The sequence below is a fragment of the Martes martes genome (genome assembly GCF_963455335.1).
Source record: "Martes martes genome assembly, chromosome: 10".
Lineage (NCBI taxonomy): Eukaryota > Metazoa > Chordata > Mammalia > Carnivora > Mustelidae > Martes > Martes martes.
Window position 1 is genome coordinate 110,933,138 of NC_137898.1, and position 15,580 is coordinate 110,948,717.

A 15,580-nucleotide genomic window follows, 5' to 3' on the forward strand; every position below is an offset into this window, starting at 1 on the left:
TAGCTCTATTTTTAATTTTTTGAGGATCCTCCACACTGTTTTCCAGAGTAGCTACACCAGTTTGCATTCCCACCCATTGTGCACCTGGGTTCCCTTTTCTTCACATCCTCACCAAGATTTTGCTGTGTGAGGTGATATCTCGCTCTCTTGAGACCTGTGGAAATCTATTTGACTCTATAAGCCTGTTTGTCTAAAAAACAAAGGAAGCAATTTCACTTTGTATGTTGTTGGGAAGATGAACTAATGCAAGTAAAGGCTAGCGTGGTCCTGGCACATGGCATCAGCACTCACTACATGTTCACTCTTGAAATGGACTCCATACTAGGACCTGTGTCATTCTAGGACTTGATGTTGTACTTGATTCTGCTCTTCTGCCATTTTGTTTCCAGATTATAGCAGTTAGTTTAAGTTCCCTGAAGAGTTAGAGGCATTACTTTGATAGAGTATGTCACTGAGGCTCAAAGTTTCCTAGGTATAGTTATGGACCTAGCTGACACTTTTTTTTCCTGTCCCCTTTTCCTTCTGTTTCTCATGCTGATCCCCACATTTCACCAACTCTGGTCTGCTCCTGATATTTCTTCAGTTTGGTTCTGGCCCCATCTGTTCACAGATCAAGATAATTTAGGGCCATGGAGTTTGATTGCTGGGTTTTGTTTCTCTATGCTGACTTTCTATAAATAAGCCTAGCCTATTCATGTGAGCTTCTCAGATAAATCTTGTGCCTCTGATCGGTCTTTAAGATGTTGGGTAATATCTTAGATATCAAAGTGTCTGTATCCCTGTGATGTACTTCTGCCAGAGGCTTCAATGTGAAGAAATCAGGTCGCAAGAGTCTGAGTTGTGGGTAGACAGTCCCTACTTATGTCTGTCTCTTGGTCTCTCTCAGGCACCTAACATCTCAGTTTCCTTATACTGTCCCAGTTCACACTGTTGTTCTAAAGAAATTATTAACAGCATCCTCTTTTTCTCTTAAAAAGTCTTGAGCCTTGAGAGAGTGGGACGTCCAGCTTGCGAGCGGACACTTTCGTTTCGCGCACGACGAAAGAGCGATTTAAAAATGGGCGATGTTGAGAAGGGCAAGAAGATTTTTGTTCAGAAGTGTGCCCAGTGCCATACCGTGGAAAAGGGAGGCGAGCACAAGACTGGGCCAAATCTCCATGGTTTATTTGGCCGAAAGACAGGTCAGGCCCCTGGATTTTCTTACACGGATGCCAACAAGAATAAAGGCATCACCTGGGGAGAGGAGACACTGATGGAGTATTTGGAGAATCCCAAGAAGTACATCCCTGGGACAAAAATGATCTTCGCTGGCATTAAGAAGACAGGGGAAAGAGCAGACTTGATAGCTTATCTCAAAAAAGCTACTAAGGAGTAATAGTTGGCCATTGCCTTATTTATTGCAAAACAAAAATGTTTCATGACTTTTTTTTATGTGTTCAATTGATCGCATACACCAGAATTCAGATCATGAATGGCCGATAGACTATTTCTTTTGGACAGTCCTGATTTAAATAAGGTTGGCTTGTGGTTAAATGAATATGATCAGCTTTTTGAACTTTGATAGTAATTCTGGTTCAGCAAGTGCTGTCAGTTTTCCCCTTTTAAAAATATGATCGGAATTGATTAGTAACGTTCAGCTTTTCACAGAGGTGGTAAATGCCATCTCTAAACTTATAGGAGATTGGTTTTATATTTAGATTTATATAACTGGTTATATTAATATATTTAAATACTGAGGAAATCCCTTCACTGTCTCAGAACCAGCAAGACTGAGCTGTGTTTCAGGTTGTGTTCATTAGCCTGTTAAAGACAAGGATTAAAGATAAGCTGGCAGTGTCCACTTTTTTTTTTCTTAACTATGCCAATTTAATTAAAATTCCCTGCATCTAAAATATTGCCTTTTGCTTAATGAAAGGCATTTTAGTGTGGTTTATGTATAATATTAAATAAAGAGTATTTAACACTTCTCATTTTATAGATGATCTAAGGTCAGATGCTTTTACAATTCAGTGTGACAGGATATAGCAGCAGACATGGCTTGTGAATTATCTACTAAGTCAGACTACGTTATAATTCAGAATTGTCTTCTAAACAGCTATTCAGAGACACAACTGTGGAAATATCATATATGTATGATTGGTAATGGTCCTTTTGCCAACTCGTTAGAAGGGTTAAAATAGAGGAGATATATCGTCAGCACAAATTTGTAAATTATGTGATAAGGCTTAAGATAATTAAAAACAAAATCACAAATAAAAAAAAAAAGTCTTGAGCCTTGGAAGATATATTGTAAGGTCATCCTACCTTTTGAAATAGGTATATATTTAAGTTTTGTCTTAAGTGGAAAAGATGGTCAGTTATCAGGCGAAAACTATTTTTTTAGTTACAATAATAAGAACTGTGATAAGGAAAGTCAAATGGAAGTCATAATTTTCAAAAATGATGCTTCAAAGAGTTTTCTTTCTGTAGCACAAATAGGAATGTGTTTTTATCATAGCAAGCAGTGTTTTGGAAAACTTGTAAGAGCCCTGCTACATAATTTACATTTTAAGTGGTCAGCCCTTGTTCCGTGGAATAAAGATAAGCAAGCTAAGAATGCTCAAGGGGAAAACACATACACATTACACATTTTTTTTTGCTTTTGAAACCTTCTCCTCTTCTTTTTCTCACCTCACTTCATGTTACTGGGTAGAACACATCTTTCACAAAGAGGTGTGAACACGAAGTCTAATAATACTCAGAACTAGAAGGAGCTGGCAGTTTGTTCATCCTAAAATTGTGCAGCCATGTTAGGATACAACAGAGAGAGATGCAAGGAGCTGGGAGGGAAAACTCTGAGCTTTGTTACCATCAACTGTCTCTACCTGAGCAGAAGAGACGTGAGCTGGTGTAAACGTCACATACTATCAAGCCACGTCAGTGACACGGGGCCATGGCGGATAGAAGGAGACAGGGTGCGCATATGGCTGACAGAGGCTGTACTGACTGCGCAGGGCACACTCACGGCTCCCAGGACCGGCCGTTTGGCAGGTTCACATGTTCTCACTCCGGAGAGGAATCTATATTCTTGTCACTCCTCACGATACACATCACGTGTTCATCAACTCCTTCCCTTCTCCATTCTGTCGAAGGGTACAGGGCTGTACTAGATGCAGTGCAAAATGCTGCCACCTGGTATGCAGCTGAGAGAGAAAGTATAGCAGTCCCCGAGGAGCTAGCTAGAAGGGACAAGGAAACAAAAGGCAGCTTAACGTTGCCTTTATCAGTTGTCTCGCAGTAGACAAACCAGGCTTTATAGGAAGTTACAAAGAGGAAGCTGGATCTTATTCTTTCATTAAAGCACCATCAGGCCTCAAGATTAAATAGAAGAAGTCTCTCAGACATGACACACTCTAATTTACACCTGAATGATGATGGTTACTCTGAATGATGGCGTGATTTATATTCAGCTCTAGGTTGTCTGTCTTTGACATTCTACCCACTCACATATTTGCATATTCAGAAGCTATACAAGCACAAAATATTAAAATGAAATCCACTATACGTTACAGTAGGATGACACGTAATTTATTCATATAATGACAGTTAGGCAGTACTCAGACTTCATTTAAATAAGCAAGTGATTACACAAATGTCTAATAATACTAAAATTGATAGTCAGAAGGTATAAAATACCATGGGTATGAAATGCCATGGTAAATACTATTCAACAGACTACAGTCATAATTCCAAACTAAATCATGGTTTTTAAAATGATTTTTAGCAGTTCTGGAATGATTTGATGTTTTTCCCCTTCCAAGCAATTTACTTTTTTCACTGATACAAGACAAGGTCATTATTTTCAAGGAGTATTAGAGAAGGACACAGCTTAGGTCCCTCTCTTGCAAAACATTTTCTTGCAAATTGTTTTTTGATGTAACCTCTTGACATTGAAAACAAACCAGTCAGCACTGGGTTCCCCAAGCAAAGATGCTTGGATCAGAACAGTGCCAGGGTATAACTCTGAGTTCAGCAAGAGGCAGGCAGTGAAAAACCTTTTGCAGCTTGAAGTATGCATACTTCTTTTCTGAGGCTCCAAGCATCATAAACTTATTTAGGCATCCAAGCCAGTAAAGATATGGGAATAAAATAATTTGGTATCCGTATGACTATGACACAGTTGCAGCTGGGGAAGGATACAATATAATTCTGTGGTTCTTCAAACAAAAACAGCACCTACCTAAATCTGCTTCTTGTAAGCCTCGTTACATTTTCATGAAGCAGGGCTGTGTTTGCAGGAATGGTTTGGCTTATCGTGTGTCTGTCTGTCTTCATTATTTGAAAGTCATATACTTTAGTGGAATGAGATCCAAGCGTAAACCTGGCCTGAAGAGCTAGCAGCAGTAGTCATGTAACAGATCAATAAATTAAAAGGCTTTCACAGAACAAGATTCATCTAAATCTCTTACATACAAAATACAGCTTGAAAAATACAGTTCTTCAATGCTGAATTATGAGGGGGAAGAACGATCTAAAAAAATAGAAAACTCTCTCCATACCTGGGTGTCAAGGCAAATGTAACACTGCATAATGCCACAATATGAACAGTCACTGGATGACAGATCCTCCAAATAGTGGTATCTGGGGATCTGGTAATTATGACCAAGAGATGAAAATACTGTACCAAAAGGCATGCATACAATCACTGTGCATTCAGTGTGTGAGCTGGGACCTAAGCAGGGACCTAACACGACAATGAGGCAGTGTTCCGGGGTATCTGTTAAAACCAGCGTGGGTGACTACATGTTGATTAAACCTTCTGAGGCAGCAAAGTGTGGACACAATGCCATGTCTGGGTTCTGCAGCTGTCTTATGATCCTCTTGCGGAATTTCTCCCGCACACGATTGAATTCCATTATGTCCATGGGGTCCTCTTCAATCCAAAACTTATGAAACTCATGCATCAAATAGCCTGTTAGAGATAAGACAGTGATAAGAATGCAGGAGGAAAAAAAAGTCCTTAATCACATTCAAAATCACTGAATGCTGAAAGAGATGTCAGACCAAATGGCAGCAACCATGGAGCTCAAAGAAGAGATCAAAATGCAGCAAATACTAAAGTTTAAAGTTTATTCTTTAAAACTAATGCAGTAGATGCTACCAATATGCAGATTTTTGCAACTGGTCCTGGAATTATTGTCACTCTTCCCAGGAAGACAAATCAGTCCCGCCATCTCTTGAATATGAATCACATCTGGAACATAATCTGAAAGGCTAACAGTGACTACTTCATCCTTCCCCTCCTGATTAAATTAACATAATGGTCTGATTTTTCAAAATTACTCCACTCAGCTTTTTTTCCTCTTGATATTTGATTTGAGTAAAGTTTTAAATTACTCTGACAAATCAAACAAATGCATTCTGACAGTTTATTATGAGACAATACAAATTGTAAATCAGCTCTCAACAACACAGACTGGTCAATAAACTACATGAAATTGTTAAGAAGACCTTCTTGCTCTGAAGCATGTCATATTCAAATACTTCTGTGTCTCAAAAGTGTTATCAGTGAATGATCTGGATTGGAAACATTTTTGGAATAAATGTTAAGTATTTGAATCTATTCACTGTGTTCTGTTTCCCCACTGTGTACCCTTCCCCCACCACATTCAGAATTGAAATGTGACTGGGTTTTAAAAAAGACAATAATAGATATTTGTATGTACTAAACCTATTACAAGCTCAGGTGTCTCATTATATATTAGAAAAAAACATTTAAGGAAATAATCTTAGTTTAAAAAACCAAACATTACAGAAGCTTTTCTTGGTTTTAGCATTAGAAGGAGCAGAATATAGGAGATGGATTCTGAAGCTGGAAACCTGGTTTGAATCCTAGCTCTTCCACGTCCACAGGAAGGAGTGAGCAGCAGAAATGATAAGGGGCACGGGGAGAGAATTTGGGAGCAAACATTCTCAATGCTAATTGTAAAAAAAAAAAAACAACAAAAAACATTTGTTTTTCTATTAATTAGCTACTCATGAGAAAACTTTTAACATAGGTCCATAAACAGGTTTTCAAAAATCCTTACCATGTCTCACTGTAATACAAAATTAGAAGTGAAACTCCTTCCCACCCCAACACACTTCCAGATACTGGTCCACTTCCACAAACACACCTGGTTAAACACAGTTAAATATGCTTTACATTTTTAAGTATATGGTCTCTCTATAACTATAGAAAGAAAGGTAGTAAGGAGAGAGAAAACTTATTTTACTTTTTTGGGGGTTTGACCATTGCATTTCTTTAAGGATTGGGTTATCTTTGGGACCTCCAAGTATATTAACTGATGTGTTTGTTTTTAATATCTCTTGATGGGGACATATAGCAACCCTCACTCACATGCCTCTGGGCCACAGCCCAGGGCCCATTGCCACTATTATGGGTACCGTCAGGGAAACGTCAGGGAACTTCAGGGAAGCCCCAGATCACAGGTATCAGCAATCCCAGGGGCTGTCCAGTCCATCTCTGCTCTGTCTGGTGCTGGGAGTCCCGGAGGCAGCATCCAGCTGTGAGCTCTTCTGGTGACAACACTGACCTTAGCCTTGTCCCATGGGTGTGAAGAACCTGATTCTTAAAGGGTTTTTCCTCACAATGGGCCAAAATCTTTTATCCTGTATTTCCTGGAACAAATTCAGTCCTTCTCCAACTCAGGTAATTGAAATATCTCTTATGCCCTGAGATTCTACCTTTTACAGGTTAAGCATCCCTGTTTTTCCTCATCATTTCTCACATGCCGTGACTGGGAGTCTGCTTACTGTTATTTGGGGTTTAGTGCACACCAAGAGGAAGTGGTTTCCTCTAATCTCAGCACCTTATTCAACCAAAAGAATTCAGTCATCTGTCCATTTCAGTGACTGTGCAAACTCCTAAAGTATCCCACAAATGCTATGGCGTACTTTCTGAGAGTGCAGACCTCCTATCCCAGATTCAGCTGCAGTGCAGTAAAATGAATCTCAGGTCACTAAAATTTAAGATCCATTGCTCTAAAAGATGCCCTCTTTTTAAGTTCCCTTGGCTTTTTCCTAAATATTACATTTTTTATGGTTTTAAGTGAAATCTATGACCACTTACAATTTCTCCTTCCAGTGCTGTATAAAACACATAATTTTCCTGACTTGGCCTCTAAGCTCAAATAAACACACTTGAAATGTTTTGCATATAGAGTCAGGCTTCTAATACTATGAATTAAAATCACACATGGTGAATTAGAATCCCATTATTATCTCAGGAGTGATAAGGTCTTTACCCATTAGACAATAATGAACAGGCAAAAGTGAATTCTTCATTAAAAGATAATTTACTTATCATTAAAAGATAATTTTAATGAAGAATTCACTTTTGCATCTTATATATAAAAATATTCACTCTTCCACAGTTGCTTGTACATTGGCAACTCATTCTAATGGTGATCTACTGTGGTACAGACTGTTAGAAGAATGCAGATTCATTTGGTGTCTCCATTTTTCTACCTTACATGCAATGACAGAAAAACATTTTGAAAGGTTTAAAAGGCAAGAAAAAAACAAAAGGCAGGCAAGGATAAGACTAGAAATGGGGTGGTTAAAAATTTGACATTATTCTCAGGATCCTTTCTCAGGATTTCAGGGTACAAAAGTGAAGTACAAGCTTGCAGATTCTCTCTATCACACCGGGAAAATAGAGATTGTATAATATGATTTTAATCAAAATGCAGAAATGGTGGCTCGGCTTCCAGGGTACATATTATAATTATAAATCTCCACTCATTTTTATAACATTAGAGTGTTCACTTATCCACTTGGTTGATTGATCAGTTGGCTTACCTGCCAGTTAACAAAAATGCAGCAGATACAAGAAAAAAGGTAGAGTTCCTGTGCTCCCCAGTTCTCTGTCTCTGAGGAGGGACACCCAGGGAGACAGTTTCAGCTAATTATGTAGTAGCTAAGGAAGCTAACAAAATGGCATGGAAAGTAGAGAGAGGAAGGTGAGCCCAGGCTATTGCTTACAGTCTCTTAATTCTTACAACAGCTTTGTAGAGTGGGTAGTGCACATATATCTTCATTTATCAGATGAGAACATTGGGCTTAGAAAAAATATTTGAATAGTGCACATTTACACAATATAGCTGGAAGCTGGAAGGGAGAACTAGAAATCAGCTGACTTTTCACTGCTGTACCTGCCGCCTTTCCTAGTGTATTTTCTTTCTCTGGATCTTATTCTTACTGAATAGCCCCTTCTTCTGAAGGTCAAAGGAAAGATGATTCTTTTTCCTCTTCTGATCATTATACTTTCCTTGTGCTCACTACACCCAGCCTTACTTCATTTCAGTGGAACTGTATGTTCAGTGGGGCTTTATATTGAATGCAGTTTTTGTAGCATACTGCCTTGGCAGTGCAGTTTTCACTGAATAATACTATAAAGTCAGAATGATAGAGCTATTATTTTCTTCTATTTCTTCACCTAGATGAAATACCTGTTTAGAATACTAATTTGGCTTTCCAGCCCAAGCCTGCAGTGTATTTGTTGTTGCTTGAATGTATCTTGGTTTTGCTTCACTGCATTCAGTTAGTAGACAGCAGAGACATAAGCAAGGACACAGGTAATTGCAAGAATATTACAGAGGAAACGTGCAGAACTGATCATGTCTGATAGAGGAACAGTAAATTCAGGGCACGGTTTGCTTCCTCTGGAGAGGCACGAGTCCCTCTGCTTATACCCCGGTTCACAGGGGGATTGCTGCTCTTTCTAAAACCTGGTGAGGGCCTTGGGAAATAAGTAACCCTATTGCATGCTACTCATTTGGGCTATGGTTGTCTTGAAAGCCTGTCAATTCAGGGACTTTAATTTTCCATTATTAACAAGTTGTAAAGTATATGTATTCTTAAATTTGCTTTGTTTTTATCTACGTTATTCGTGCACATAGTTTAGTCTCATAGTTTAACAAGGCTTCTTACAAAAAAACACAAAATCAGCAGCACCTATTACCTTAATTACTGCTTCCCTAAAGGAACATATCAATTCTGGTGCTGATTGTTTTGATGATTGATTTTTGATTATATTTGATTATATATAGCTTTATATAACACGATTGCCATTGCTTGATATTCTGGACTAGCTTTGTAAGAAGATGAAGCTGTAGCTCCCTTTCACCCATTCGAACCACATTATCACATATTTTCTAACAATTTTCTTTGTGTAGTATTACCAACTGCCCTCGCTGTTTATATTTGCTTAGTTTTCACCCACTGAACTCTAACCTATGCCAGCATCTTTGCAGTGTATTCAAACACAGTAGATGTTCCATCAGTTTCATATTCTTCAAAGAGTTTCTACCAGAGCCTTCCGATCTGTTACAATCTAGATTTATTATTCTTATCCTGCTGCACAGATAGCGCCTTGGGCTTTCCCTTCACCTTCATCCTTGATGATTCTCTTCACTTGGTTCCTGCTCTCTGGACCCCATTTATTCTTTCAGGATTACTCTCTTTGTGAAAACATATCCTTCAGGTTCTTCCTAATAATGGTACAAGGAGGTAAAATGTTTCAAACCTTGCATTTAAAACATGTTTTTATTGTTTTCTCACACTTAATTGGGAAGTTAGCCTGGGTATAGAAATCTAAATTGAAATCATATGCCCTTAGATTTTTAAAAAATTCTCTTAAATTTTTGAAGACATTATTCCACTCTCTTCTAGAATACAGTGTTGCTGTTGAGAATTCCAGTGTCATCTTGATTCCCAATCCATCATGTGGCAGCTTTGGAAATTTTTAGAATCATCTCTTTCTGGTGTCATAAAATTTCACAGTGACAGGGACCTTAGTGTGAATATATTTTAATCTCTGTTATGCTCAGGTTTTTTATTATGAAAACTCATCCTTTAGTTCTGGAAATTTTTCTTGATTTATTTCTTTAATTCCCTCCCTTTAGTGTTATTGTTCTTTTTTCTGGAAATTCCATTGTTCATATATAAGACTTCTAAAATGGTCCTTTAGTATCTTGACTTTTATTTTCTATTTTTCATCTATACTTTTTCTACTTTCTGGGAGTGTTTTCAGCTTTATCTTCTAATCCTTGTTGGCACTTTCATTTTTGCTATCTGATTTTTCATTTCTAAGAGCACTCTTTTGTCTTCTGAATGTTCTTTCTGTGGCACCTTGTCCTTGTTTCATAATTACAATTTTTTTTTCTTAATTCCTTACGGATACTAATGATACATAGTTTTGAAGTTTTCCTTTCCCTGCATAGTTTCTATTTTCTTCTAGTGGCTTTATTTCTGCTGTTTTGCACTCTCTTTCATGCTTGAGGCTTTCATTACTGTTCTTGTTATCTAGTACTGCTTATGAAATTATTCCAAAATACAGTGGCTTAAAACAACCATTTAATACACTCATGAATTCAGTGGATTGGGAGTTCAGAAAGGGCATAGGAGGGATGGTTCCACAATGTCTGAAGTCTAACTGGGTGATATCTGGTGGCACGAATCACTTGAAGGTATCTTCACTCACATGTCTGTGGGGACACAGCTGTCGGCTACGGTCTCATCTGGAGCTGTCAGTGAGATCACTTATGTATGGTTTCTCCATATATCCTAGACTTCCTTATAACATGTAGAGATCAATCCATTACACGGTGGGTCATGCCTTCAAAAGCAGCTCAGTCTCTGAGAACGAGGCAAAACCCTTTTCTAACGTAGTTTCGCAAGTCACATAGCGTCATTTCTCCTATATTCTACTGGCCAACTGACGGGTCAGCCCAGATTCAAGGGGTAAGAGGAACAAACCCTACCTCTTAATGGGAGGACTGTCAAAGAATTTGAGGACATGTTTTTAACACTGAGACATCTGATAATCCTTGGCTGTCTTAATATTTTTTACTAAATAAAAAGCCAGGGACTAAAAGCTTATTGGAAGCTCTGTGCATGTGGGTAGGGCTTTTTGGGTGTGAGCACGACTGTAGAGTGATATGGCTGGGCTGTTCCACTGGGGAGACCCAGAGGTCAGCATCTTCAGCTCTTTTCTGTTGGGTTGCTCCGACAACCCAGAGAAGGCCCTGTCACTCTCAAGACTGGCTGCTGAAGTTAGAGGAATGGGGAAGGAGAAGCCGCCTGTACAACTCAGTCCCCTTCATCACTTCCAGTGTGGTTCACCAGTACATGTACCTGATTGTTGTCAGACCAGAGGAGACCCTTTAACTCTCTAGAGAATAATCCACCAGCCTCTCCTGCGGGGCAGGGAAGGACAGAAGCTCTGTCCTAGGGAAGGGGATTTGGGCCTCTAAGAGTTTCTTAAGATATTTTCAAGCAGTCTTGCTGTTTTTGATCCTGCCTTCACCCCTATTTCCAGAGACACCTAATGCTGCTAATTCCCGAACCTTTTGGGAGCTCCCGTGGAATAAATCAGGTCGCTTCTTACATTTCCACACTACCTATTTGGGATTTGCTTTCTCGGGACTACTAAAATCAGTTATCACTTCATCTGTTTTCCAGCTTTCAAAATGAGGTTTTTCCTGTCTCATTCCTGATTTTTCCTGTCCTTGTGGGTTTATCATTTCTTGGAAAAAGCCTTTATGTTAACTTTAGTGAAGTTTCAAAAGGAGCATAATGCACACATTAATTATGCCATCTCTAACTAGAAGTCCTGATTAAGCAGACACTAAAAAAGACAAAATCCTAGGTAACATAATCACTATTAGCTAGGAGTTTAGATAAAAGAAATTGCCGTTTACTCTGTCACATTGTAAAAATGAAGTGGGGACCAGTACTCCCTTGCAGTGGATTTGGGATGAACAGCTGTGTCTTAACCATAGAGTGTAGACCTGCTTAGCAAATTAACAGAAGAGAAGAGCTGGAAGAATTTAGAAGAGAAGAAAAACTTAAATTTTCTTAGAAAATTTCTAAGAAAACCTGGGTACAAGGCCCTCAGAGCAATAAGCATGGTTTAAATGACATTTCTCCTTTAAATTGCCTGGGTTGCCTGGTGACTTGGAACATCTTTCCATGTTCCTCCAAACCCAGTCTGCATGTGGCCCATAAGGGTGTGACATTCAGGTTTTAGGATTCTATCTCTAAGAATAGAAAATACCATCCCAGGGCTCCGTCATATAGTCTCGGTTTTTATCTTCTGAAAGCTCAGTATAACTGTAACCCCGAAGGATGCCCCTCCTTAATACTTCCTTCTGTAGCAGTACTCGTGGTGGCAGGGTAAGTTATCCCATTGACAGCCCCACTGCCATCAGTATTACCCACTAAACCAGCATCTCCTCTTTCTAATGTTCACTGAACACTAACTATGGAGCGAGCTAATAAGAACTTTTTATCCATTATCTCACTTTATCTTCATAGCAACTCTATGAGGAGAGGACTCACTTTATACCTGACATAAGCAAGGCTTAGAGAGGTTGGTAAACATAGATCTGGGAGGCACCTCGGGCTGTTTTCTGAACCTGCACTCTTTAAGTGCGATGCCATGCTGCATCAGAGGGAGAGAGCTACCTAAGCCAGAAGCTGATACAGTGGATATTATGTAAGAGCTGGGAAAGAGAAAAATCCACAGTGCCTGAAAATATTACTTTAGGTATTTGAATGAGAAAACAACAAAATCAAAACCAAAGGGGAAGTTCAAAGATCCTCAAGCAGCCAAATCACAAAGATCTCTCAGCTTTGCCCCATGCAGAGAATGTTCCATAGAAACTATATTGATAATTCAGCAATAGGACACTTACAGAATGTTTGCTGGAAATGAGACAGTGTTGGAGCTTCTGGGGCAATGTTGTAGAAGTGAGTTTTTAGAGCTCCGCTCACCAGTAGATTATATGCCAGATCAGTTATATTGATGCCCACAATTGCAAACGAATACCTGCAAAGCACAAACCACAAAACCAACTGTGTGTCACATAAGCATTTAAAAAGAACCTAATTTTTAAATTACTGCAGAATTATCAGTGGTGGGTGCCATTCCCTTTCTACCCAATCTTTACCCTGAATGTTGTAACTCATTAGTACATGCCAGTAATGTAACCAAGGGAATTAAGAGTCCATATGCTTTTATGTGGTAATTCCATTTCCAAATATATGAGAGAACAAAATCTAAAATGAAGAGCTTTATACTCAAGGATAGTCATTATAGCAGTATTTATAATGGCAAAGACATAGAAACTATTCAGATATTCTAAAAAAAAAAAAAGATGACTGGTGAAATAAATTACGGTAATCTCATATTACAGCCAATAAATACTGTATTCCTAAAGACTATTTAAATTGGAAACATTATGTATGAAACAAGCTATGTTTTATTATATGCTCACAAATGTGCACAAGAAGAGGGTGAGAATGAAGTGCCACCAAATGTTACTATGCTAAGTTAGAGGAATAATATAGGGGTGATTTTTTTGTTTACTTTCCTGTATTTTCTATATTTTCCATAATCATATTTTACTTTCAAAATGAGACAGAATTTAAGTAAGTATCTTGACATTCAGAGTATATTTCCTAGTACCTCTTCTACATGGCCACCAAAAGTTAAATGGAATTGATGTCTTCAGTCTCTGGGTAATATAAGTCCAGCACATAAAAAAAAAAAAAAAAAGGAGTTCTCCATTCAGAAATATTTTTGAATGAAATGGGGCATTTAAAAAAACTAATAAAGTAAATTTATAATCTAATAGCCTGATACTTGATAAAAATCCTTAAAAAAAAAAAACTATCAGATACACTTATTTTTATTTTTTTAAGTCGGCTCCACACCGGGCCTGAACTCATTACCCTGAGATCAAGACCAGAGCTGAGAACAAAGTCGGATGCTTAACCAACTGAGCAGCCCTACCCTACCAATTATAATTCTAAATGATGATTTCTGAAAATCATTTCCATGTACTTAGAGCTTTGTAAAGATTGTTAGCTGGTCAAAGGGAAAGTAGTACCATAGAATCCCACAAATAAATCCAAAAACATATAAACAGGTTCTTTTAAAAGTCCAACTGGATTTTCATCAGGATATTTTGTCATATTTTACAGTATTCTTAGGGCATTTTTTTTTTCTGGTTCAGGTTCTGATTGACAATCTTTATATATGAAATCCCACACTCACCCAATTGCTTTATCCATCCTTTTCTTCTCCCACTCTGCTTTGCTGAATTTGCTAAATGAATGAATTAAAAAATGGATTTAATCTCTAATTGGTAATTTCTCTTTTACTGTTTATATTAAAACTGTTGACTAGATGCAGGGATGTCTATAACTCAGTTCTCAAACACTAACCAATTTAAATTTTATCAATTAAAAATCCACAGTAAAATTTATGTGGAGCTCAGAAATGGGATTATTTAAAGCCCTGCTACTTATCCCCTATTCCCTTTAGTGCAGCGGTGGGAGACAGCCCTTAAGGTGAAACACTAAAGTACTTTTTTATGAGATCATTGATTATCAAACAATACTTTCTCCATGAACCTTTGCCTGGTATGTCTCTCCTAACCAGATGCTCCCTTGCTCTTTCATAATTCCTGCTTGCATTTCTTTTGGTTTTATTTCATGACATTTATCCTATTCATTCTTATTTGTGATGTCTGGTTCACTGTAGATGCCAAATAAATGTTTATTGATGAATAAAGTAGTGAACTAGTAAAAGGAAGGAAGGCAGGGAGAGAGGAAAGAAGGATATATAGGTTTTAAAAACTCTGTTTTGACAAGTGCTATGGCATTTCCTCTGTCTAAGGTAAGACAGCTAGCTAAACCATAGCAGTTCCATTTTAGTCCATTTTGTAATTTGAGCTTCTGAATAGTCTTTGTAGAAAGGGGTCTATCACAGAAGTATTCTGAAAATACTGCTTTGCATTCTTTACTTTGTAGACTCACAAGTCCTTCCCATTCTCCCCCACTCCATACCATCAGTGCTTTGTAAACAGGAACAATGTTCCACTCCTCTTTGTGGGTAATGTAATCCTCATTTTACAGAAAAAAATGTGGTTAGCATTTGAACTAAATAACATTTCAGAACTAGAGTTATGAATATTAAGCTTCCATCTAAGTAGGGTTCTCTATAATAAGTTGCAACCACTACATTAAAAGACACTTATGTGATACACACAGCACAAGACCACAAAAGCATGATGCAAAATTGATATTTAACTGTATATACTTTCTACTCTGTACATTACTGGTGGTAATTCAAAGTAACTGCCTTTCATTCATGTTAAAATATGCCATCTCTTTTGAAAGTGTAACTGCTTACAAACCAGACAGCCAACCAGCCAAAAAGGAATTAGATTTTTACTTAAAAGATTCATATCTGAACTAAACTGAGTTAGGGGTGAAATTTAAGAAACTTTAAATAAACAAATTTATAAGCACCTATTTTCTCTTAACAAAGCTTTATAAATACACAGTGTCTCTGTATTTGTTAAAGGAAGTCTCTTTCTGCATTGGAAATAAAAGGCCAAATGACCTCCATTCATTTAATCACTTATAGTATATTCTGGACTAAATGGAATGAATCCCTTTCTTCAAAAAACACACAACAGCAACAACAACAAACAATCCAACAGGCAGAATTCTCCTCTTAAAATTG

The 15,580-nt window shown here is 37.9% G+C and overlaps 2 protein-coding genes across 3 annotated transcripts in view; one reads left to right on the forward strand and one right to left on the reverse strand.

Annotated features, from left to right (window-relative positions):
* Window positions 1–1,028: 1,028 nt before the first annotated feature.
* On the forward strand, window positions 1,029–1,410 carry LOC308351830 (cytochrome c-like). The gene has a single exon (XM_080817773.1). It carries the CDS (start codon window positions 1,058–1,060, stop codon window positions 1,373–1,375), a length of 318 nt encoding a protein of 105 aa, XP_080673899.1. The 5' UTR covers window positions 1,029–1,057; the 3' UTR covers window positions 1,376–1,410.
* A 2,143-nt stretch (window positions 1,411–3,553) lies between these two features.
* The window catches only part of ELMOD1 (ELMO domain containing 1), a gene marked incomplete at its 5' end in the record, with an annotated part of 61,161 nt that continues 49,134 nt past the window's right edge, over window positions 3,554–15,580 (reverse strand). For both annotated transcript variants that reach the window (XM_080815323.1, XM_080815322.1), the window contains 3 exons: window positions 3,554–4,951; window positions 12,741–12,874; window positions 14,105–14,155. In XM_080815323.1, the coding sequence (XP_080671449.1) occupies window positions 4,779–4,951; window positions 12,741–12,874; window positions 14,105–14,155 (358 nt within the window). In that variant the 3' untranslated portion in view covers window positions 3,554–4,778. The remainder of the gene's footprint in view (window positions 4,952–12,740; window positions 12,875–14,104; window positions 14,156–15,580) is intronic.

Coding starts and splice junctions, on each gene's coding strand:
- LOC308351830 (XM_080817773.1), top strand. CDS start 1,058: ATGGGCGATGTTGAGAAGGGCAAGAAGATTTTTGTTCAGAAGTGTGCC.